Here is a 27,438-nt window from a genome sequence, read left to right on the forward strand (position 1 = left end):
ACACACATTTGGGGCGCAACATGATACTCCAGGCCAAGATTTCCCCTGATGAAGAAGAGGTATAATTAACAAAGTATAGTGTGATATGTATGTGTGTTGGTATGATGATGAGTACTCTAGTAATATATCCTAGGTAGCTAGGTCCAGGGCAATAAAATAAAATAAAAAACTAGGTAAGCTACGTACTAAACGCCGAGGCAAGAGATTAAGGCAACGTCCCTCTCAATATTCTTCTCTCTCAATCCCAAACCAAATGACACTACACTGCACTATACTTACCATGCATCTGCACACCAAAGCCTCTCTTTTAATTTACTCTGTCCTTTTTTAAAGTCACGAGACCCCCCCTCCCTCTGCCTCTTTAATATTTCATGTTCATTCATTCATTCAATTTTTATTTTATTTATTTTTTTTGTCTATCTCATCATGAAATTGTTCCAGCCCAGTGTGGTTAATTGGCAGAAACAAACTGAGAGAGAACTTTCAAACCCTTCTTTTTCTTCACCCATCCACTCCAACTATAGCCCCCTCTTAATTTCAGTTCCAAACTGAAAGTCTTATAATTTTTACCCAGCTTAAGTTGAATCCCATCTGCAACAAAACTCCAGCAGAATTATATATAATTTAATTTTCTCCATCTTTTTTGGCATTCTCTGTCGGACGTTCCATTATCATGTAGGCCTCACCCCACAAAACTGATCGATTAATTATTAAACTAACAGCTCCCCCACCCCAAACGTCTACTGCATCTTCTCTTCTTCTAAATGTTTTGTAGCTAGCTTTAATTGCTTTTGATTTCAAAATCTTTACTTGTCCCTATCTTATAATCTTGTGTTTTATTTTTTTCGTTTTCTTGTTTTTTTTTTTCCAGGAGATCAGAGGAAAACCCATTAGATCTTAATAACTTACCGGAAGATTACGGTAAACAGACCTCTGAAGATAGCTCTTCATCTGCTGGTACGTTACATCCCTTTGTCTTTAGTATTGTTTTATTATTATAATTCCCCACCCAAAAAAAAAAAAAAAAACATTTTAATTTCTTCATCTTGATTCCAACATGAAATCAAAAACTCTAGCTAAAACAACATCTTCAATTCCAAAGATTTTGTTTTTTTCTTGGTAATTGGAGTACTAGTGTGAGATCGAAACCCTAGAAAAAAGACAAGGAAAATAATGAATTAATCACTAGCTAGCTAGGGTTGAAGATGGGTCTCATCAAAGTTGCTTAAAATGGAATTATATAGTTGCAGGAGGAGGAGGAGGAGGAGGAGGAGGATACAGAAAAAAGAAAAACGGCGCAAAGGAAGCAAAAGATGAGTGTGGGAAGGTGTATGAATGCAGGTTTTGTTCCCTTAAGTTCTGCAAATCTCAAGCTCTTGGGGGACACATGAATCGCCACCGCCAAGGCAAATACAAACTCTTTTTTTTTTTTTTTTTCTTTTTTAAACTACCTACTGCATGTTTTCTTTACTTTAATTTGCAAACCATCAATTTTAGCAAACTTCGTTATAATATTGCTGTAAATTATATATATAATATATATTCCTAGCAGTGCTCATGTCTTTGTCAATCTTTTCTAATTCCCAACACATTATAATTGAATACATAAATTAATATATACTCTATCCTGTACTTGAATAAAAAATTTCGTCAATCGGTCATGTGTTCTTTGGGAAATTATATTATTACATCAAATTTAGAAAAAAAAAATTTCTTTCAACTACTGATCCCTACGGCCATATATTATTAATTAATTGTAGTTTAATTAGATATTTATGGGATTGAACAATTAAGAATCTTGATTGTAAAAAGATTTATTAATATTGATTGATTAATTTTTGCTTGTGGTTTATTTTTTTATTTTTGCAGAAAGGGAGACAGAAACATTGAACAAGGCTCGTCAACTGGTTTTCAGTAATGATTTGGCCCCAACTACCCATCACTTAGGCTATGTTTCAAGGTATATATATATTTTTAATAAAATAAAAGTTGTTTTGTTTCATTGCATGATTTATATATATTTTTTTTATATATAAAATATTTAGCAATGGGCAAGCGATGGCACACGGAGGATACCATCATCAAGCAGCAAGCAACATGTCGGATCCATCGATGCCTTTCAGATCCATATACCCTACGAGATTGTTTCCGGCATCTTCGCCGCTCATACCACCTCCGCCTCCGCCTATGTACGCTTCTCCTCCGCGTCTGCTGCCATTCCCGTCGGGGCCGGCGATGAACGAGTACTACGTGGGGCATGTGTTGTCGAATCCTCCGACAACATTCGGAGGGAGCCAAAACGAAGGCAACTACACCTGTATCGGAGCGCCGGTGGGGCACGGAGGTGTTAGAGACATGACAGTGCAGAATCAAGAAGAGGGATTGAACTGGGGCCGGAGATGAGAAAATGGACAAATTAAGAATGGAAGATTTTGATGATCAATCAGTCTCAACAAGGATTCTACGTATAATATTAATTTGTTTCTTAAATATTAAATTAATGTGTTTGTTTTGTTTGTGTTATTTGGTGAGTGAGTGAGAGTGCAAGGGAAAGTGTGTTTGAATGTTGGTGTTGACAAGGCACACTCACTGAAAGAGAAAGATATGATCCAAGCAAACTGACAAATTCAATGCGGATGTAAAAACAGACAACTTTTGGTTTTTTTCGAAATGTGGATGATGCCCTTCACATTCGAATCATTCTATGCTAATAGATATGCATCCACTTCCTTGCTCTATTAATGTTTAATATATATATATATATATTTAAGTTTATTTTTGGGTAAATTTGTTTTAAATCCCTAACTTCAAACTTAACTTTACGATCGGTCCCTGTCAAAAATTTTTTTTGTTTGCACTCTCTGGATCCACGTGTATTTTCTCGGATAAAATTGGGTACAAAATATTGAAAATATGGTACTAATATATGATGTTTGAGTACTAATTGTTTAAGATCTAGTGCTCATATATGATTTTTTAGTACTAAAACATGTATGCAAGTATTGATGTTAATTATGACATATTTGTATTCGAATGCAATTCAGTACAAAACATTGAAAATATGGTACTAGTGTATGATATTTGAGCACTTATTGGTTTCGGTCAGGTACAAAAGATTAGATTTTGAGTATAAAAGTTGAACAAATTTATTAATATCAACACTTACACAACACATTGTTGGATACTCAAAAATCATATATTTGTACCAAAATTAAAACAATTAGTACTAAAATATCATATATTAGTATCATATTTCTAATGTTTTGTGCCGATCGAAACAAATAAGTGCTCAAATATCATACACTAGTACCATATTTTCAATGTTTTGTACTGAATTATATCCGAATACAAATATGTCATAATTAACATCAATACTTGCATACATGTTTTAGTACTCAAAAATCATATATCAGTACCAGATCTTAAAAAATTAGTACTCAAATATCATATATCAGTATCATATTTTCAATACTTTGTACCCAATTTTATCCGAGAAAAAACACGTTGGCCCAAGAAATTTAGAAACATATTTATGCAAATCGGGGAGTGCAAACATTAAAATTTTCTGTCAGGGACTAATTGTAAATTTGAGTTTATGTTTAGGGATTTAAAGTAAATTTACCCGTTTATTTTTCACTTGAAAACATAATAATAACCCTTGTAGCTTCAAAACTTTTTAGCTATATACGGCATCCCAAACATCAGTATTTAATGGTGGACACATAAAAGGTGAAAATATTAATTATTTATACTTGTCGTCGAGATATACGTGTTTCGTGTGTAGCGTAATATATAAATGTTATGTACGAAATATTTTTCATAATATATTTATATTTTTAAAGTATTTCGATATAAATGATGTTTAATATTACAGAACAAATTAATCAAAATTTCAAAATTTTCACTCAAGTTAAATAAGTTTTTCCGTTGAATGTACATATTTGTGACAAATAATGTGACATCATTAATATAAAAAAAAACAGATTTAATTTAAGAAATTAACCAAATATATTGTACTTAAAAGGTATTTTGAGCAAGTCCAAAATTATTTTCGAAATAGTTATTATAGGGTGTTGAACTATTATCGTGATGGTAAAGATTGTAAAGATACACACACTTGCAATATATCTCCATTCTCCCAAAAATATTTTGAGAATTTATAGGAATTAATACCAAAATAAATTTAATATCTACCTGTTTATGAAAAAAAAAATATCTCGTGACTATATGCTTAAATTTTAAAACTGTAAATACCGTGCTTTGATTGTTATTTTATCTAGGTTCAAAGGGGCGATTATATATTGATCACACTAATCCAACCCTAATATCATATTCTTCGTACCAATAATTAACTAATTTGTCAAGTTCTAATTTTTTTCACTCCAGAGAACCATTAACTAATTATTATTTGATTATATAACATTCATTGTAATTTGAATTTCTACTTCCTTTTAATTAATTCGATATTAATATTTACTTGGTACGTCTTTATACACTTAAAATTTGTTTTTCTTGCGACTAAATAAAGAGTATAACATAAAAGTAATCAATGAAACTTTTGTAAATTAATATCAAATAAGTAATTTTATCAATAAATAAATTATTTTGAATATATGATGTATATATTTTGATAGCTGTTATTACAAATGCATGCTTATTCAATTATTTAATTTAATATAATTATTTTATTTATGATATAGAAAAGTGATAAACATTAATTTCTAAATTTCTTATGCAAATATTGTAGAAATTAAACATGTGATTCACCATCGTTTCTTACTAAAATTTAGTTCATCAATTCAATCCAGAGTCATTTGGAAACAACGCTGCAAAATCTTTAATTAATGTGGTGTGGAATTTGGGTGTGGAAAAACGATATGATGAGTTCTTAATGATAAACAAAAAATATTATTTAGAATTTTTGAATATGAAAGTAATTACAGTTAATTAATTAACTAGTATCATTCAAAATATGTTACTCTTATATTGGTTTGGGATATGAATTTGAAATCAATGAAATGCGATTATAGTTTTGTTGTTAACATTAAAACAATATATCACATCCTAAATCCATATATTACTTATTTAGACCCTATAAATAGCATAAAATGGAGTGGATTTCAAATTATATCATTATTGAATGAACTTGAAATTCATTCTGATTAACATGAAATACTATATAACAAATAAGCGATGAATTTTAATGTTTATGGTCTTACTTCTCCAAACAAAATAAACATTTCAATACATTTGAAATTCATGGATTTTAAAATTTACATCCAAGCACAACTATACGTATCGTATTACAAAACATTTTATTCTAAAATTTTGACTCGCATTTTATCAGCTAGCTATTAAGGTTTTTGGACCTTCGACTATCACTAATTAATACCGACCCATATCAATTAATACTTCATATTCGTTATTATCGGCTGATGAAAATGATTAATATGAGTTACTTGCATCCGGTACTAATTAAGTAATTAATTATAAGGCTCTTCTAGAGAGATTTGCAAGAATTAAGGCCGGTTTGGTAAAATTTTATGAACAACACTAGAAAAGATCTAGTTTTTCTTTAAAAAAAAAATTGGCCGTACGTTCTTGCAAATGGTATAGCTCTTCTAAATGCTTTCCGTGATCCTTGGGATGGAAAATTATAACTTTCTCCTAGTTCAAAACACGACGTCCTGTTCGTTAACACTTTGTCTAGTATAGTATTTATAAATTAGCTCCCATTCTTCTTGATGTCAATTGACTATGATATCATTGTCTCCACACATGCTAATGCAAGAGCATCAGTACTAAATGTGGGTTTATTTTATAGATATTGGTAATGTAGTTTCAATATTTTTGGGGGGGCAAAAGTTACTAGGTGAGAAAGATTAATTAGCCAAAAGTATCAAAGCACTCTAGCTAGGGTTTCGATAATCGCAATTTAAAAAGAAAAATATTAGAGACAGAGACAACAAATTAAATCACGTACGACGCAGCCTAGCTAGCTACTTAAGAATATTTGCAGAGTTAAGCAAATTTCGGCCAAAAGCTGCAGCAGTTGAATTTCGAGCTACCTACAAGTGCAAAAATAGGTTCCATTTAAATGAACAAATATATGCACTCTAATTGGCAGGTCAACTCTATGCGCGACAAGGCCTAATTCCCCTAGTGCTTGCTTATGCTAGTAGACATATAATATATATAATATATAATTTATATATGTCTGAAATCTGAATGGCCTCTGTTATGTAGGTCAAGCTGGATTGTGCGATTATCCAAGATCTGCCCTTTTGTCCAGATTTCAGTGCCCCAATGATAACAAGATAGCAAAATTCATGCTCAATTTTTAATATATATATATCTATATATGAATTATATAGATATTCTTGAGAAAATTATATATATTATATACTTCCTGTAGAATTTCATATGTACCCTAGCGAGAAATCATGTGGACACCACGTACCTTGAATCAATTATAAGACTAAAAAAGGGTACGTAAAGCTGTTCCAAGAGTACTTACAAGTTACAACGTACATCCTTCATGAAGAAATTAATTTTTTTTAGATTGCCTCATAAAATCATAAAAGTTTTTGTGAGTCCATGACCATCTCATGGTTAATTTTGTGAAAAATATTACTTAATTCATTTTATATATATGGATCGAATCGACTCATTTCATAAAATATCTATGAGATCGTCTCATAAAAGACCCCCCAAAATAAATATAATACATAACCTATGTAAATCTATATATATATATATATATATATATATATATCACAAGTTGAGCCTAATTAAAGCTGAATAATGATGATGGATAGATGGAAAAAGTTTTCGAATGGGGTGTGAGAAAACAAAATGATATAATTTGATTCGAAACATTTTTCAATAACGTTTGAAACCCTCAAAAAGCAAATGCGACATGTAATGTATCGATTATGTGATTACGGTAGTATCTCATGTGTTTCATCGACACTTCCTATTAAGTGATTTAAGTTATGTTGGTTTGTGTGCGACAGAGATAAAGGCTCTTATAACTAGATTATCTATCGTCTCTTTGGACCATGTTAGGAGAATGGCTAATGAAGTGGCTCACTCTCTTGCTAAATTTGTTATTTCTTCTCGTGATTCTATCTTTTGGGGACCGGAGAATTTTTCTTTTTTGTTGGTTAATATTGTAACAAAAGACTTTATTTGTTCTTAATAAAATGTTACAATTTACCTGTCAAAAAAGAAAGCAGTATACATTTCACTTTGACTTAATCAACAACACACTGATAAAAGAAAACTTATTGTCAACAAAAAAGTACTGAGATTTTAGTTGACCCTTTGACATGTAAATCTCTTATTAGGATTTTCAGTCTCAACCCAAATGTGAAATGTCTTTAAAAATGATTACTCATACTAATGCTCCCCAAAAAAATGATTATACAGGAAATGGCCTATTCACATGTACTTTTAAAAAATGATGAAATTCACTAGTCATTTTTGGGCATGTCCTCCCCGCATGTCTCAAGAATTAATAACTAACTAAGTGCCTCGCGGATGCTCAATGCTTCAGCTGTTGTCGGGTTACGTTTATTATTTATAACTCCTAGAAAACATTCAAGAATTGCCACAATAACCAGACACAGAATCATCGAAAACCGCTATACATCTAGGCGCTACTCATCCTTGTTTAATTAATTTACATCTGATATTTGGACACTCTGATCATCTTGTTTCAACATTCAAATGAAAACCCAATAAAGAAAGTCTTTAAAGGCGAATTCAAAGTCAATATCTAAATGGCTCTTTATAAGCACCAATATTATTATAATGTCCCCGATGATGATCGATCATCTCTTAATTAATTAATGAACTGGATCCATTTCCCCATTAAGACAACATAATAATCCCAAATGTGAAAACAACAAGATTCTACCAAAAAACCAGTCTCACTGTTGCACTACAAGAGAACCACAGAGCACTACGTGTTGTACACAAGCCGAAATCCCGAGATTTCATGGGGTGAAAGCAACAAGACGTACATTAAATATATATATATACAAGCGTTTATATTATATATATGTATTTGAGTAGTGGAGCATGCATTTATTTATATATGCTAGCTGCATGGGCCAGTGAAACTACACGAAAAAGATCTGATGGGGGTGCAGCAAAAGTCGATCCCTAGCTATATCTTTTAGGGTCTGCTTAATATCGCGATTCCGGAGATGTTTAAAGCTGCATGATGCGTACCTGTTGATGTATATTTTAATCGTAAAGTTTTGTTTGTGAGTAATAACAAACAATGATTCGAGTATGTTTTGTGGATTGCTTTAATCTCTGTGTTCTGATTATTACAACTCGCTCACAAACAAAGTAATGCTACCATATCTAATTTTGGCAGGCTGGATTCTGTTTTTACTTCAAAACGACAAAAATATTTTTTTTATTAATCCATTGTGTCGATCTCTTTAATTCTTTTTTTTTCAAAAAAAAAATAATACTAAAAGCTAGCAAAAGTTCTTTATTCATATCTTACTGCAAACATAACAATCAAATAAATAGATAATAATAATATAGGGACTTATAGATAATTCTTTCAATTAATGGTTTTAATATTGAACTGTAAATTATATATTTCCAATTTATACTTAAAAAAAAACAAACAAACAAACAAATTATCAACCAGTTTTATGTGGTTTTTTTTTTTTTAAGAAAAAGAACGTAACTTCATTATATACTATAGGCAAATCGAGTTTTATATTTTTGCTAATGAACAAAAGGGAGAAATAATTAAATGGAAAATTATCTCCCTTAACTAAGCCATGCGACGCCAGGAGGTGAGCTAGCTAATATGTTTGCCGTGCGTCGATAATGTTACGTGGTATTTTATGTTATCATCATTGTGACGACGTGAAATCTTTTGTGTTAAGATTGATGGATTTCAATTTTTTGTTATGGCATGCTTAGACATATGAAATTCAAGTGAATTTAATCTACTTCACATCAAATTATGTTATACATATTTCAAATACATCCAAAAGAAGGGTCATTTAATTTGAAATCTCTCTCTCCGAAATCAAATCATCTTCCTAATCAAATACATTGATTCAAGCACAATTTTAAGTTACATGCTACTCAAAATGTATTTGATGGAGTCAAAATAATAATAATTACCTAAATTAAGAAAATTCAAGAGAACACATGAATTTCGGATCCAAGCAATCAAATGTCACTCCTGTTAATTTAGGTAGTGGATCGCCATCTATGTCATGGACGAAGCAATAGAAGCGCCGGGGAGTGTTTGACAAAAATCATTCGACACTCAAGTCAACGCTATCCAAAATTAGAGATAATAAAGAAAGTTTTAAAAGTTAAAATGAGAGACTCTGAAATAAGAGAAAGAGGTATATTTTATAGACGTCTTGATGGACTTGATGTAAATGGGTCCTTTCTGGACTTTCATCTTGATGGGCTTAAAAGCATTGTCAAATATATAAGACTACTTTCGTGGACTCAAATAATTAATTTGGGGTACTCATCTTATCTATTTGTAAATTGTAATTATAGAAAGAGTTATCTAGAACATTATTTTTTACACAAATATTCACGTGATACGGTTCCACAGATAAATTTTGGAGACTGGTATTTTATTTGGGTCATCCATAAAAAGTATTAATTTTTATTGTAAAAATGTATATGATTGATCTGTCTCACGGATGAAAATATGTGAAATCGTCTTATAAGAGACCTACTTTATCTTTTAATACTTGTGTTGTTCAATTCTCAGCTAGACATCGTGAAGCTCGAGATCAATTGGAGGACTAATTACACAACCCATAACCCCGAGACTAATTTTTTGATACCACTTTGTTGGAAGTGGTACTTGGCATCAACACACTCGATAAAAAAAAATCAAGAAGATTATGTAGTTCTAGTTTCACTTCAAGTTGACTCCTGCACTGAACAAAATGACCCCGATACATGCATTAATTTTACAAGCTAGCTTACACAAATATATGAATTTAGCCTAACGCAAGCGACTCAGTTAGATGCATCGGGCTCGTACTAAAATGTGTGGAAGGTTAAAAAATATTACAATTTTAGTCGTGTGTAGTTGAAAATTTATGCTTTTAATTAATTATATATATATATATATATATATTATCAAATTTCAATTTTAATAAGTTATTTAGTTCGAGGGAAAAAAACTTAAAAAATGAAAAACAAAAACAAAAAATCAGTTGGTGACTGGAAGAGGGAAAAAACATAAATTTAATATAAATAAATAAATATAAAATCCGAGTGAATTTTGAACTTCAATTGTAAATTACTATCCTTTCTGTGCCTAGTTTTTATATATTGTCAATTTTGTATAATTATACGGTGATCTGTACTTCTTAATTCTATATAGTAAATACTAAATAGTATTTTGGCACATTGACAAGTTAGTAAATAAACAATTATAAATTATTTAACTGGATATATCCAACTAAAAAGTAAAAATTTTCACTCTCAACCCTAAATTGCTTTTGAGTTCAACTATTCTTAATAAATTCAACAAGATACACATTTTTATTTTTAATATTATTTTATTGATTAAAACCTGAACATAAATTTAAACATAATAAATAAGTATAGCATACTCTTTTATAATATAATATAATTATTAACTAATAAATTATATACTCAATCATAATATATTTTAAAAATATTTATAAATATATCTATCTTATAATTTTTATAATGAGATATAAATACAATTAAAAATTAATAAAAAAATTATACACGTAAACAAAATATATTTTAATGCATTGAGTAAAATATAATAAAATAAAAAATTTATATTTAAATTAAAGTACAGGTCGAAAAATCATGAAACTGTAGAAAAATGCATATGTTAAATACCTTAATTTTGGTGATAACAAACAATATTTCATTGTAATATATCAAGTTGTCTTGCATTATAATACAATACTCGACCACTCATATTGAAACTCGAGAAGACTTGTCAACCGATCTCAAGCAGTTAAGAGTTGACACCCGATCTCGAGTAGATGAGAGTCCTCAACGGGTCTCTAGCAGCTTGTGTTCTCGACTTCCAGTCTAGCTACAAAAAGATCTACTTGTTCGTTCAAGTAACAGACAGTACTACTCAGCTTAATCGCTCACTTTTAGAAGTGTTTTTTTTAAAATAAATCTCGAGGGATTTTTTCTAATTTAAACTACACAACGTACAAAGCATGTCGTATGCTTTATCAAAAAAGTTGTTTTTCAAGACATGCACAACTAACATACCACTCAGAAAATCATAATGTTTTCCCGAAATGCATACTGCTGAATGTTAGCAGATATTTGTATTGATTTGATAGGATTTTATCCTTGTATATTTGTGTTTATATTAGGAGTTTATTTAGGCTTATCTCTTTCCGTAGATATCAATGTTTTGTATTTATATACTCTTTTGTGTAATCAATAATATTCATTCGTTCACAAAACTCTTATATGGTATCAGATTCCCATGGCTCACGCCTCTAAACCCCAGCCGCCCTGCTCATCCGCCGCTATCACCATGTCTGTCACCCTCAACGCCCCTTCTTCTCTCATCGCCATTAACGTCACTGCCCAATGTCCCCTTAAACTAACCTCTACGAATTACCCAGCCTGGCGGCTCCAGTTTCATTCTCTTCTTATTGGTTATGATTTGATGGGCTTTGTTGATGGCACGAACCAGTGCCCTCCGCCACCCTTACCAATGCCGAAAGCACCACTGCCAACCCGGCTCACCCTATGGGTTCGTCAAGATCAATTAATTCTAAACGCAATCATTGGTGCATTATCACCCACCTTGATTCCGTTCATCGCTGCGTCCACCACCTCCTTTGATTCTTGGACTACTCTTGCAAAGACCTACGCTTCTCCCAGTCGAGGTCATATTTTGCAACTCAAGGCTCAGATTTCCAATCCTGTTAAGGGATCGAAATCCATCACCGATTTTATGCAGGGCATCAAAGTCCATGTCGATGCTCTTGCTCTTATGGGTGTCACCGTTGATTCTGAAGATCTTACACTAAAAGTTCTTCATGGCCTTGATGACTCTTATAAATAAATTTCTCACGCCATCCAAGCTCGTGACACTGCCATCTCCTTTGATGAACTTCACGAGAAACTCCTCACATTTGAGGCTCAACTTACGGCTCTACCACCCACACTCCCCACGCCCACGCCTATGCCACTCGGAACAGCCGCCCTCACCAGCATGGCTTGGCTCCTGGCCTCAATCGTCCTTCAGGTGGTTCGCGGGGTATAGAACCTCGCGTCTCTTACCCATCTCACTCGCGTCCACCTGCGGCTGCCTACAACCCCCGCCCGTATCAAGGGCGCTGTCAACTTTGTGGCACACCCGGACACTCTGCCAAAAGTTGCACCTCGTTTAAGTATTTACCTTGGTCTAACCAATCGTCTCCTCCTCCGTCGCAACCTGCCTATGCTGCTCCTCAAGCACACACGGCATCTCTTCCTGCGGCCACTCCTGTTCCTCCCGACTGGCTTTTGGATACTGGTGCTTCCCATACTGTCACTACTGATCTTGCCAATCTGTCTCTGCACTCCCCGTATGCTGGCTCGGATTCCATTGTTATTGGCAATGGCACTGGTTTGTCTATATCACATACTGGCACTCTTTCCTTACCTACATCCACTAAGTCTTTTCTTCTATCCAATACCTTATATGTTCCTGCCATGAGTAAAAATTTGATATCTATTTCTCAGCTTTGTCGCTCTAATGATGTGTCTGTTCTTTTTCTCCCTTCGTCTTTTCAGGTGAAGGATATACGTATGGGGGTCACTCTCCTCACCTGGCCATGTAAGGATGGGATCTACACCTGGCCACTACCTAGCTCTCCATCCCCATCGCCCTCCGCCTATACCTCCGTCTCTGCGCCTCTAACACTCTGGCACTCCCGTCTTGGTCATCCTTCTTCCGACATTGTTCGCCACTTAGCTGTCTCAAATGTTTTTTCTCTTTCACCTCTGTCTGTTTCAGATTCTTATTGTAATTCTTGCCATATTAATAAAAGTCATAAGCTTTCATTTTTTAATTCATCCCTTACTTCCTCAGTGCCTCTTGATTTAATTTTTTCGGATGTCTGGACTTCTCCTGTTCTTTCGAATCATGGGTACAAATATTATGTAATTTTCGTTGATCATTTCTCTAAATACATTTGGTTTTACCCTATTAAACAAAAATCGGATGTTCTCACTGTGTTTACTACTTATAAAAATCTGGTGGAAAATTATTTTCACAAGAAAATCATCTCCCTCTATACAGATAATGGTGGTGAATTTCTTGCACTCAAACCTCTCCTCTCGCAATCTGGCATCTCTCTCTTACCACTCCACCCCATACACTTGAACATAATGGCTATGCCGAACATCGGCATCGTCATATTGTTGAAACGGGTCTTACTCTCCTCCATCATGCGTCCCTACCCATGGTTTTCTGGCCATTTTCTTTTGCCACCGCTACTTATCTCATTAATAGAATGCCCAAAGTCAACCTCTCCATGCAATCTTCCTTTGAAATCCTCTTTCATCGACCTCCCCACTATGCCAAACTTCGCGTCTTTGGTTGTCTATGTTACCCATGGTTACGTCCATACACAACTCACAAACTTGACCCTCGCTCCTCGGCCTGTGTTTTCCTTGGTTACTCCCTCACTCAAAGTTCTTACATTTGTCTTGACTTGTCTTCCTCGAAAATTGTGGTCTCCCGGCATGTTCGCTTCATTGAATCTATCTTTCCCTACCTCCAACCTCCTTCGAGTATTCCTTCAGACCCTGGTCATGATCCTGCTCCGCCTGCTGCCCCATCACCTATTATTCCACTACCCCCACCTGCATCTGTCCCGCCGGATCCTGTCCCTGGCTCTGGAATGGCCCCTGCACGTGTCTCCTCACCGTTGCCCCCTTTCCTACTGCCCCTGTACCGCCTATCATTCCTCCACATGGTCATCCTATGACTACTCGGTCAAAGAATAACATCTCTAAACCCAACCCCAAATGCTCCCTCGTGGTCACTAAACCCACTGACACTTCTGAACCCACTTGTGTCACCTTTGCCCTTCGTGATCCTCAGTGGCGCTCGGCCATGTCTGCTGAGTTTGATGATCTTCTTCGCAATGTCACTTGGGATCTTGTTCCTCCTCATCCCTCCCAGAATTTGATTGGTAATAAGTGGGTGTTCCGTATTAAACGCAACTCTGATGGGTCTGTTGACAGGCACAAAGCCCGTTTGGTTGCCAAAGGCTTTCATCAACGTCCGGGTATTTATTTTTATGATACATTCAACCCTGTGGTCAAACCAGTCACTGTTCGTCTTGTCTTATCACTTGCGTTTCAATGGGGCTGGCCCTTACGACAGCTTGATGTGAATAATGCTTTTCTTCAGGGCTCTCTCAATGAAAAAGTGCTTATGGCTCAACCCGCTGGCTTCACGGACAAAAATTTTCCATCTTATGTTTGCAGGTTGAATAAAGCCATCTATGGGCTTAAGCAGGCTCCTCGAGCTTGGTTTACGGAACTACGAACCTTTCTAATCTTTCTTGGTTTCGTTCGTTCTCGTGCTGATTCATCTCTATTTATTTATCGTCGATCCGCACAAACTGTTTACTTTCTTGTCTATGTGGATGATCTAATTATTACTGGAAGTCATGTACCTCTTGTTAATGACATCATTTCCAATTTGGCCTCTCGCTTCTCTGTTAAAGATTTGGGCACTCTATCATATTTTCTTGGGATTGAAGTTCGCCCTTCTTCTTCTGGACTTGTTCTTTCTCAGAAGCGGTATGCAATTGATATTCTTACCATGTTTAATATGCAAACTTCCAAGCCAGTCAGCATGCCTCTTGCTTCTAGCAGTCCCTTATCTCTTAATGATGGTGTCTCATCTATCGATGCTACTCTCTATAAGCAGGCAGTGGGTAGCCTTCAATATCTGCTTGTCACTCGCCCGGATATTGCCTTTGCTGTCAATCGTCTCTCTCAGTTTATGCACTCTCCATCCGAGCTTCACTGGGCTGCCGTCAAACGCTTGCTTCGTTATATAAATGGAACTCTTGATTATGATCTACATCTTCGCTCAAGCTCTGCACCGTCTCTTCATGGTTTTACTGAGGCTGACTGGGGTGGCAATCATGATTACCGTTGTTCTACTGAGGCCTATGTTATCTTTCTTGGCACAAATCCGATTTCCTGGAGCTCCCGGAAACAAAAATCTATTGCTCGATCCTCTACGGAAGCTGAGTATCGAGTTGTTGCCTCTGGAGCTGCTGAAATCTCTTGGATTTGCTCTTTACTAGGCGAGATCGGCTTTCCTGCTTCTTTTGCACCTGTTCTTTACAGTGACAATATTGGTACAACTTATCTGTTTGCTAATCCTGTCTTTCACTCGCGAATGAAGCATATTGCGTTGGATTATCATTTTGTCAGAGAACTCGTTCAAGCCGACAAGCTCCGTGTTGCTCATGTTTCTTCTGCCGATCAACTTGCTGATGCACTCACCAAACCTTTGTCCAGCCCACGGCTTCGCAATCTCATGTTCAAGATTGGTGTTTCTCCAGAACCTCCATCTTGAGGGGGCCTGTTAGCAGATATTTGTATTGATTTGATAGGATTTTATCCTTGTATATTTGTGTTTATATTAGGAGTTTATTTAGGCTTATCTCTTTCCTTAGATATCAATGTTTTGTATTTATATACTCCTTTGGGTGATCAATAATATTCATTCGTTCACAAAACTCTTATACTGAATTTATACATAGAGATTGTCTGCGACTGTTATCTTTTATATTTGAAAAGAGTCAAATCTCGCATTTATTGAAGCATATTATATATCAAAAGAGGACGGCGACAACAATGTTTTTGCATGAATGAGATAACAGTCGAACGTTGAATGATCTCATGCAAAAGTCACTATAAATAGAATATGCAACAGTGAGAGAAAAATAACTTAACATCTTGAATTATTTTGTAAGAAATCTTTCTCTCTCGCTTACAAGCTTGCATTCTATTACTTGAGCACTCAAGATATCCATATCTTTATCTGCCCAAACTAACCTTCGTTTATAAAAATATATATATATTAGATCTTGAAGGATCAATCAAGGGTTTTATCAAAGCTTCTCGACCGCTGCAGACATATAACATTCAAAGAATAGTTTGGATTGTTTGATTCAAACACTTGTATTGTTCTTGTGGTGTGTTTATTGATAAGGTTTGTTGTATTATTCATGTGGTGTATTATAAATTTCTATTTAGACAATGTATAAGTCCTAAAATTGAAGTGAGTTGTTACAAAAAGTTGTAAAATCAAAGTCTTATTTTCCTCCTTAATTAGTGAAAGAATGGGAAACGTAGAATGATTTTGTCTTCGAACTTCCATATTTTGTGTTATTTTTCATTGTGATTTTTTATTTTCTTCTTGATAAATTTTTAAGTTGTGTATAATAGATTCATTGAAAACTATCGAATTGTTCTCGCACTTTTTGTAGTTTGATTGTTTCCAAATGATGAGAAATTTGGTCTAGTTTGGTTAATACCTACCCAACCGATCAAGATATTTTAAAGAAAATATTTTTAGCGTGTATTAATTCACATCCTCTATGCACATACCCAATCCCAACAACTTAAATAAAGTTCAAAAATTTCTAATAATTGAAATCAAATAAATCAAGACAATAAGTGAGATTCTTGTGAAGTCATGTCAATGTTCCGAAATCTTTCATCTCATCTTCAAATTGGTTTTTTTCCTTTTCAAGAGATACATTTTTTGAAAAAATGATTTACAAATTTGATGTTGTGAATTTTTTAATGGATCAATACCAAATTTTGAAAAGTTAAATCAGCAAGACCCAAATTCTAAACATGATTTTTATTTATTATAATATAACGTTAAAATAAATCTATTTTTTTAAAAATAATCTTGAAAATAAAAATGTACACCTAATTATTAAATTTAAAAATAATAATTAATCTTAACAGTAATTTAAATTAATTCATCCACATAGTTCATTTACTAATAATATGTCGAATAATACTTTTTTTTTCTTTCAAAAGTGTTGTATATTGTTAGATTTATCGACAGCTTATGATTGTATCATTTTTTTTTTTTTTAAAAAAAAAAAATATATATATATATATATATATATATAGAGGAATTTTCAGCTGCCCAAACATGTTTTTCCACTTGGTCCGGTAGTGGGTTTTAGTGATGCAAAAAAACAAAAACAAAAATCACTAAAACCCACTACCGGATTTTAGTGATCGTGGACCAAGTGGGAAAACATAGTTGGGCAGCTGAACATTTCTCTCTATATATATATATAATAATAATAATTAATAACTGAGTTTTTGTCATTTTTGGCAAAATCCCGCCAAAATTGTATTGCTAAAAATGGAAATAAAAAATTCCATAATTAAATCGTAATATTCATTTAATTAAAAATTGCATAATCTTTGCATCTTTTTATATACATATCTATACATTAAAAATTCCATAATCTTAGCATCTTTTTATATACATATATATACATTTAAATATTTGTTTTTCAAAAAAGTTCCATAATCTTTGCATCTTTTTATATACATTTACAATATTTGTTTTTTCTAAAAAAACTTCGAAAATCATGAATTATTTTAAAAAAATTTCAAATATTCAAAAAATGTTTAATTTATCTATATCTATATAATAACTGAGTTTTTGTCATTTTTTGCAAAATTATGCCAAAATCATATTACTATAAATATCATCCCGTAAATTATATATCAATTTTTTAATTACGTATGAATATTTACATATATTTATATACAAATATATAATTGCGTAGTCTTTATGTATATTTTCGTAATCTTTGTATATATATATATAATTTGTAAATAAAAACTATACAAAATCACTAATTATTTTTCAACCCGTAATTAATTAAATACTATAAACTTTAAAAAATAACAAAAATATAAAACATTTTTTATCTTGATTACAGAATTAAATCAAAATATTCATATAATTAAATATTCCATAATATATGCATCTATTTATATATATATATATATATATATATATATATCCAATTAAAATTACACAACATTATTTACGTTAATCCCTAATTTCAGCATTCCTTTGATAATATTTTCTTTCAAAAAAATTTAAAAATCATAATAAAATTTTAAAATAAAATCCAACCTAAGATTCGAAATTTTCGAATCAAAAATGGAAAAAAAAAATAAAAAATCATACTTTTACAAATTATTAAATCAGTTATTTTATATTTGGAATATTTTGATTAGGGAGGATTTACAAAAAATTCAAATTTCAAACTTAATCAAAATATTATGTAATTAAAAATTACATAATATTTGAATTTTTAATTCCGTATAAAAAACCATACAAAATCACAACAGTAATTAAAACTATAAAAAAAAATCACTATCTATAATTCCGTAATTAAAAGCATACAAAATCACTACCGTAATTAAAACTATACAAAATCACTACTAACTTCTCGGCTCATTCTTAAATACAACAAAATCTAAAAATTAACAAAAATATAGAATAACTGAGTTTTAACAAAAATATAAAACATTTCCTTGGTTATGGAATTAAATTACAATATTTATATAATTAAACATTCCATAATATTTGCATCTATCTATATAATATATATAAATCCAATTAAAATTACATAGCATTATTTACATTATTCCCTGATTTCAGCGTTCATTTGAGAAAATTACTTTCAAAAAATTAAAAAAATCATAAATAAACGTTTAAAATAAAATCCAACCTAAGATTCAAAAAATGAAAATTTTCAGAACAAAACCGGAAAAAAGATTGATCTAAAAAAATCATACTTTTACAAATTATTAAATAAATTATTTTATATTTGGCATATTTTGATCAAAGAGAAATCTTTACAAAACATTCAAATTCCAAAATTAATCACAACATTATGTAATTAAAAATTACATAATATTTGCAATTTTTAATTCCGTATAAAAAGGCATACAAAATCACAACCGTAATTAAAGCTATACAAAATCACTATATATAATTTCGTAATTAAAAGCATACAAAATAACTACCGTAATTAAAACTATACAAAATCACTACTAATTTCTCGGCCCATTCTTATTTACAACAAAATCTAAAAATTAACAAAAATATAGAACCTTTTCAATATTGAATTGAGCACAATTATTGTATAAATATAATTATATTTTCAACTTCAATCAAATAATCACAACATAGTCTCCACTCGATACGCATCAAATGACATCTTTGTTCAAAGTTATTCGTCAAATAAATATTTCAGATTGGCATTGGGCACTGAAATTACGATTAATATCTTGTTACGATTTACCTCCATAAAAAAGTAAGGAAGATCCGACAATGGAATGCATATTCCAAGATGCTGAGGTACAAAAACTTTTTGTGATTTATATTCATCTTTTATTTTAATTTGATTTGTTATGTTTTTTTATCGCAAACCTTTTGTGATTTAAATTTATCATCAATCTAACTTCAATTTGTTATGTTTTTTCTCGCTTTCAGGAAAACGCATACATGCAACCATAAAATATGGTTCAACCAATCTCAGACTATCAAATATTTGTTCAAATATATAAATAAAGGACATGATCATGTGACGACATCATTCTATCGAAGCTCAGATGATGAAAGTTTGGAAAAAATGTTGATGAAGTAAATATGTACTACGGTGATGAATGCAGTTAATTCAAATAAGGGAGGGGTTTTTTTGTATATGGATATGGAGGTACTGGAAAAACATTTGTCTGGAAGACTCTATCTGCATTCTTGGGATCGAAGGGAGAGATTGTGTTGAATGTGGCATCTAGTGGTATTGCATCTCTTCTACTACCTGGTGGAAGAACAACTCATTCACGCCTTGCGATTCCATTTAATCCTAATGAAGATTCAACATGCAATTTCAAACAAGGAAGTCCTCTTGCGGAGCTTATAGAAAAATCTAAGCTTATCATTTGGGATGAAACTCCAATGATGCATAAGTTCTATTTTGAAGCTTTAGATAAAAGCATGAAAGATATCATGAGATTTGTCAATCCTTCTAGCCTTAATTTGCCATTTGGGGGTAAAACTGTTGTTCTTGGTGGCGATTTTCGTAAAATGTTGCATGTTATTCCAAATGGCAGTAGGCAAGATATTGTTCTGGCGACCATCAATTCTTCTTATATTTGGAGACATTGTACGGTTTTGAGATTGAAAAAAAAATATGCGACTACAAAATTTAGGTTCTGATAAATAATTTGATAAAACAAAGCATTTTTCTGATTGGATTGCTAATATAGGAGATGAAAAAATTGGAGAAACAAATGATGGTTATGCGACAATCGATATTCCAGGTGAACTTTTGCTGAAAGATTGTAACGATCCTATTGCATCGATAGTCGAGAGTAGGGCTGTAAACGAGCCAAGCCGGCTCGCGAACTTTTCGAGCCGGCTCGAAAAAATATTTGATTCGGATTCGAATTTTTCGAACTCGAACTATTATACGAGTCAAACTCGAGCCTAAAATCTTTTGTTCGAAAGTTCGCGAGTCGGCTCGCGAACCTTTATATAATATACATATATAATATTTTATATAATATATACTATATATATTATAAATAATATTATATTATATATAGAAAATATTATATAATATATTTGAATCGAACTCGAACTCTCTATCGAATCGAACTCGAGCCGAAAATAAAAAAAATTCGAGCTTCGAGCCGAACTTCAAATATCTCAATTCGAACTCGAGCTCGAACTCTAACACTAAAATTTTGCTATAGTTCAGCTCGTTTCGGCTCGTTTACAGCCCTAGTCGAGAGTATATATCCGTCATCAGACATTTCTATCAGTGATACTGCATATTTTCAGCAGAGAGTTATTTTGGCACCGGCTCCTGATGTCGTTCAATCCATAAATAAATACATGATATATCTGAATCATTCTGAGGGAAGATTGTATTTAAGTTCTGATATGGCATGTCACTCTGATAAAAACGTTGATTTATTGCATGATGTCCATACCCCTGAATATTTAAATGGAATAAGATGTTCTGGAGTACCAAATCACGAGTTTAACTTGAAACTTGGAACTCCGGTTTTGTTGCTGCGGAACATAGATCATTCTCTCGGTTTATACAACGACACTAGATTGATAGTGACGAGACTCAGAAACCATGTTTTGGAAGGACAAACTCTGATTGGAAGTAATGCGGGTCACAAAGTGCTTATTCCAAGAATGTCTTTAACCTCTTCTGATCCAAGACTTCCTTTAAATTTCAAAGAAGATAATATCATTTGATTGTATCATATGCAATGACAATTAAAAAATTCAGGGTCAATCATTGTCTCATCACTCATGTAGGACTTTTTTTTAGGAATCTCGTGTTTAGTCATAGTCAATTGTATGTCGTTGTATATCAATCCTAAGGGTTAGGGGTGGAATAGGGTCGGGACTCGTCCCGTAAACCCCCTACCCAACTTCCGTCCCAAAAAAATCGGAAACTTTTTTTTCTCCCGATCCCGTACCCGAAACATTTCGGGACCCGACTATTCGGGATCCCGTCGGGTAGGGAGAGAAAATCCCGAATTTTTTTTCATGTTCAAGATTTCGTTCAAAAAAATAAAAAAAAATGTGATAATTTTATTAAATATACTATTTAGAAACTTATATTTATAAATAAAAATAAATATTCAATTTAAAACATATAATATTAACATATTACGGATAATGTTTCAAAATTTTGTTAAGAGAAAAAATGTATCGGATAATTATTAATAAAATTTTCGGACACAATTACTAAATAATTTTTGTTAAATAGATTGTCAAATTAATCTCTTGAGTCTTGTTCTACATATTTGTTCTAATTAGATAATTATAAATATGAATTAATTAAGTTATTAATTTAATTTTAAAAAAATACACAAAAATAAAATGGCATTTCGTGATTTTACAATTTGATCATCCCAACAATAAAAATTATGCGAATTAAGTCCACAATTAAGTGTTATATGAGTTGAAACCTAATAATATTTAGCTTATTATATTAATAAAGTTATTAATAAAATATATTATTATATTATTTCGAGACGAGTCGGGAATCCCGTCGGGATAAGGTTTTATTCCCGATCCCGCTCCCAATATTAATCGGGATGGGAAAAATCCCGAAAGTTCGGGTCGGGAAAATTTCGGGTTGGGATTTTTTCGGGACGGGAATGAGATGGGATTCGGGAAGGATCGGGATTTCGGAAATTTTTGCCGCCCCTACTAAGGGTGTAATGCCCTGATTTTATCTTAATTGAGTTCATTTGAGATAATCAGTGATTTCAGAATTCGAAAGTCGACTTTTTATTGATCAGGGACTATTTTGAAATTTTCGGAAATTTCAGAGACTAAAACGCAAATAGTGGATTTGTTATATAATCTTGGACTTTGACTAAGTCTTCTTATCTTCAACCTTTTCCCTCCAAGTCGATTTCCTCTATGGAAGACGCCCCATCTTTTCCTCAAGCTTTGTGATTTCGATTTTAGCTCGATCCGTCCGTTGAAATTAAATTCTGAAGTGATATTTGCAGTCACGGCATTGAGAGCTTCGTTCTATCGTAAGTTTCTCTCCGATCAGATATGTTTTATTTTTTGGATGTAGTTGGAATTTGATTCTTTTCGGGTATGATTTTCTTGAGATTATTCTTATCGTTTATTCTCATACGCAATTGAAATAGAGCGTCACTCGGAATTTTTATGATTTTTAGAAGCATATTTCGAAATGTTGGGTTTTGAGATGTGTTGGATTTGAGTTTGAATGTTTGAATGATGATTGATATGATTTGTTTGGATTGATATTATGATGTTCGCATTTTCGATTTATCAGAAAATAGTCGTTATGCCGTCAGTTTGAGTTTCGGGATATCATTTCTATTGATTTGATTATACCGAGTTTGATGAGGTTTTGATATCGATATTGACCTTGTGACTTCTTCTGTTAGATTTTATTCGAAGTCCTTGGAGTTGCGAGATTGCAACTTCGATCAGTTTGAAAGATTTGAGCCGGTATAGTATCGATTTCTTACTTATCGATCAAAGATCTTGGATAGATATTGAATTGAGTATTATTGTTTTACAGATTGAAGATTGTGAAACGACGAGAAGGTATAAGACGACTTTGGAATGGAATAGGACGATTAACTCGAATTCGGATTGATTCGAGTGTCCTAAAAAAATCACATACTTGCATGTTTATATGCTTATTTGAACTTATGATTGAATTGATATTTGAATGCATGAGATTTAATATGCATTCATATTGAACCGATTGATTATTCATTTTGAATTAGATGAACTGGAGATTATAGTTGAGTGGCCTTGGTAGGCGATTTACTACAAGTGTCTATTAACTCACTATAATGCCCTAGAGTCTAGAAGATTAAAATTTACCTCGTTCACCTCGAAAGGGGAGTTCGGTGTGATTGTTGGATATTTTAACCTCGAGATCCCAAATCGAAGAAAGAAAGAATGAAAGAAGAATTCCTTCTGATTACCTGAGTCTGTTAATCGAGAGGTTTTAAAGTCATGCATATCATTTTATTCCGTAGTGAAATGAATTACTTTAAGATTATGTGGAATTTGATTATATATCTTGTTTTGATATATTATGTTATATTGTATGCTAGTCTTTTTTACTGGAAATTGTATTCTCACCGGATTATCCGGCTGTTGTCTTGTTTTTGTTTGTGTGCTTGGCAACAGGTGGGGCAGGGCCGAGCCAGAGGCGGCTTGGATAATGGTCGAGTTGATTAGAAGTGAGACTTGGTGTTTTGGGAGTCAAATTTGTAATCGAACCTAGATTGTATTCGAACTCTTGTTGTATTGTTTTGAATAAGTTAGATGGAAGCATGTTCTACTAGTTGAAGATTGTATAACTTTATAACTACTTTGTAATGGATTATGCATGTGTATTAACGTTTTTAAGTTGCGTTGTAATGCATGATTTTGTTTTGGAAGTGTTGGAGTCGAGCCTCCTTGTTTTTCTGCTATTTCCTTGTTCTGCAGCAGGGGGCGCTCGGTCTGCACTTTTTAGCAGACCGAGCGCACACCCCCATCGAGAAAAACAGCAGGTTGCTGTTTAGGAGGCGCTCGGTCTGCACTTTTTAGCAGACCGAGCGCACCCCCTTAAAAAAATCAGTTTTCTTTTAGTCTTGGATCTTGCATGCTTTAGTGTAGTTTAATCCAAGATTAGTCGATTAGCACCGAGGTCTCACATTAAGTGGTATCAGAGTGATAAGATCTTGGACTGAATTTAGAAGAGAGCGGGGTAGATCGAGTCCGCTTGAATTGGCTTCTCGCATGTGTTTGAGTTATTTAATTGATTTATTAAATACGATGCGAGCATGCTTTACTGATTAAGAATTACATGATTATGTGATTTAATTTATAAAGCATGAAATTACTTGAGATATCAATTGATGGTTTCTGGACCGAATGCGAATATTCTCGAAGTGGTGCTATTATTCACAGAAGGTTTTGGACCTTATGGAACTATGGGAATTGGATTATTTGTGTCCTAACCTTTGATTATCAGATTATGGGTCCTCGAAGAGTGTTGAATAGAAACCACCGCCAGTTGTTACTCCAAATGAGAATCCTCCTGTGAACACTCCTCCGAACGAACGGGGCAGTACAATAATAGATCAGATGGATGCAACAGCTACGCCTATGGAGACCTTACTGAAGAGGTTCCAATCTTTCCGACCCCCGATTTTGAAGGGTACGGAGAATCCAGTTGACTGCGAGAGTTGGTTGGACGAAATAGACCAGCTTTTTGATTCTCTCGATTATTCTGATGACCGCAGAATCAGGCTAGTTATTCATCAATTACGAGGAGTTGCGAAGAACTGGTGGATCGCAACAAAAAGGGCTTTTGAGAATCGAGGTACAGCTATTGACTAGAATCTTTTTAAATCTGAGTTCTTTAAACGGTTTTTTCCAATTTCGTACCGAAAGGATAAAGGTACCGAGTTCGCAAATCTGAAGCAAGGAAACTTGAATATCGAGGACTATGTTGCCAAGTTTGACAGCTTGTTGAGGTTCGCACCTCACATTTCCGACAACGATGAAGCTAAAGCTGATCAATTTATCAATGGCTTGAATCCTAATATCTTCACTCTGGTGAATACTGGAAGGCTCAATAACTTTGCTGATGCAATGGATCAGGCCAAGGGTGTTGAGGCAGGGCTGATGAGGCAGAGAGGGAATCAGGTTGCATCTCAGCAGCAACAGAGATAGTTTCAGAACCAACCGTCTCAATATCAGAATCAACCTCAGAGATCCGAGGGTGGTAGCAGTGGAGGCAACAGAAAGGATTACCACCGACCGAAGGGAAAACAGTTTAAGAAATCAGGAAGCAGTTCTTCGAGTTCGGGTGGCTCGAATCAGTTTAGTTCTGGACAGGGTTCCGGTTCCTCTGGAGCTTCTTGTAACAAATTTGGAGGTCGCCACTCCAGCGACCAGTGTAGAGGGATTTTTGGGAATTGCTACATCTGTCAGAAGACGGGACATTATGCTAGACTTTGTCCTCAACGGAGTTCTGAGCAAGCGCAGAGTGGAAATGCTTCTATACAATCCGCACCACCTCAGAGGCAAGCGAATTCAATTCACTCTTTCCAGACCCAACAACAGAATCATCAAGGAGGTAACCAGAACTTGAAGCAACCTCCTCAACAGCAGGCGAGAGTTTTTGCTCTGAATGAGGATCAGGCTCAGGCAGCACCTGATGATGTGATTGCAGGTAACTGTACAATCTTTGGTTATCCTGCTTATATTTTGATAGATACGGGTGCGTCTCACTCTTTCATATCTGAGAAATTTGTATTGAAACATGCCTTACCTTTTGAGCCATTACCTGCTGTGGTTTCTGTTACTTCACCTTTGGGTGGAGGAATTGTTTCGAGGAATTTTGTTAGGAATTGTGAATTGAGTAGTGAAGGGAATTTGATAGAGTTCGACTGTGTTATATTTGGTTTGTCTGACTTTGACTGCATAGTTGGTATAGATGTTTTGACTGAGTTCAGAGCTACAGTGGATTGTTTTCAGAAGGTAGTCGTTTCAGACCAGAAATAACAGATGAGTAGAGATTCTTTGGTAAGGGTTCTCGATCTAGAATTCCTTTGATTTCTGTTTTGTCTATGACTAGACTGTTGCAAAGAGAAGCAGAGGGTTTTCTGATCTATAAAGTGGATGTTTTGAAGTCTAGCCCAGTGTTGTCTGACATACCAGTGGTTAGAGAGTTTCCTGATGTGTTTTCGGATGAGATTCCGGGATTACCGCCTATTCGTGAGATTGAATTTGGCATCGAACTGATGTCAGGTACTCAGCCGATTTCTAAAGCTCCGTATAGAATGGCTCCGATTGAATTGAAGGAATTGAAGGAGCAGTTGGAGGAATTGATTGCCAAGGGATACATTTGACCTAGTGTATCGCCTTGGGGTGCTCCTGTTCTATTTGTTAGAAAGAAAGATGGTTCTATGCGTCTCTGCATTGACTACCGCCAACTGAACTAGGCGACGGTTAAGAACATGTATCCTTTACCTTGTATAGATGATCTTTTTTATCAATTGCAGGGTTCATGTATTTATTCAAAGATAGATTTGAGGTCTGGGTATCATCAGCTGAGAGTGCGAGAAGAGGATATTCCTAAGACTGCGTTTAGGACGAGGTATGGCCATTTTGAATTTCTCGTCATGTCGTTCGTTTGACTAACGCCCCAGCAGTCTTTATGGGGTTGATGAACCGAATATTTCAGCGCTTCTAGATGAGTTTGTTATTATTTTCATTGACGATATCCTGATCTATTCGAAGAGTCGTGCTGATCATGCAGAGCATCTGAGGATTGTTTTGCAGATTTTGAGAAATGAACAGTTGTTTGACAAACTGTCGAAGTGTGAGTTTTGGTTGGACCGAGTCATTTTTCTTGGTCACATTATCTCTGGAGATGGGATTTCTGTTGATCCCAGCAAGATCGAGGCAGTTATGAACTGGCGTAGGCCGACTTTTGTGCCTGAAATCCAAAGTTTTATGGGTTTAGCGGGTTACTATCGCAAATTTATTCAGGGTTTCTCTTTTATTGCAAAGCCAATTACCCAGCTGACTCAAAAAAATGCGCCTTTTGTTTGGACTGAAGAGTGTGAGACCAGTTTCGTTGAGTTGAAGAAGAGATTGACTAGCACTCTGATATTTTCTATTCCATCAGGTTTTGGAGGTTTTACGGTGTATTGCGATGCTTCCCATTCTGGTCTAGGATGTATTCTTATGCAAAGGAAGCACGTGATAGCGTATGCGTCGAGGCAGTTGAAACCGCACGAGACTCG

At 33.9% G+C, this 27,438-nt stretch overlaps 1 protein-coding gene across 1 annotated transcript; it reads left to right on the forward strand.

Moving 5' to 3' along the window:
* Window positions 1-350: 350 nt before the first annotated feature.
* Window positions 351-2,679, forward strand: LOC140875996 (zinc finger protein JAGGED-like). The gene is made up of 5 exons (XM_073279836.1): window positions 351-675; window positions 872-957; window positions 1,245-1,406; window positions 1,870-1,960; window positions 2,046-2,679. Coding segments are annotated over exons 1-5 (699 nt in total). The 5' UTR covers window positions 351-673; the 3' UTR covers window positions 2,404-2,679.
* The last annotated feature ends 24,759 nt before the right edge of the window (window positions 2,680-27,438 follow it).

Source organism: Henckelia pumila, chromosome 1, assembly GCF_033568475.1.
Source record: "Henckelia pumila isolate YLH828 chromosome 1, ASM3356847v2, whole genome shotgun sequence".
Taxonomy (NCBI): Eukaryota; Viridiplantae; Streptophyta; class Magnoliopsida; order Lamiales; family Gesneriaceae; genus Henckelia; species Henckelia pumila.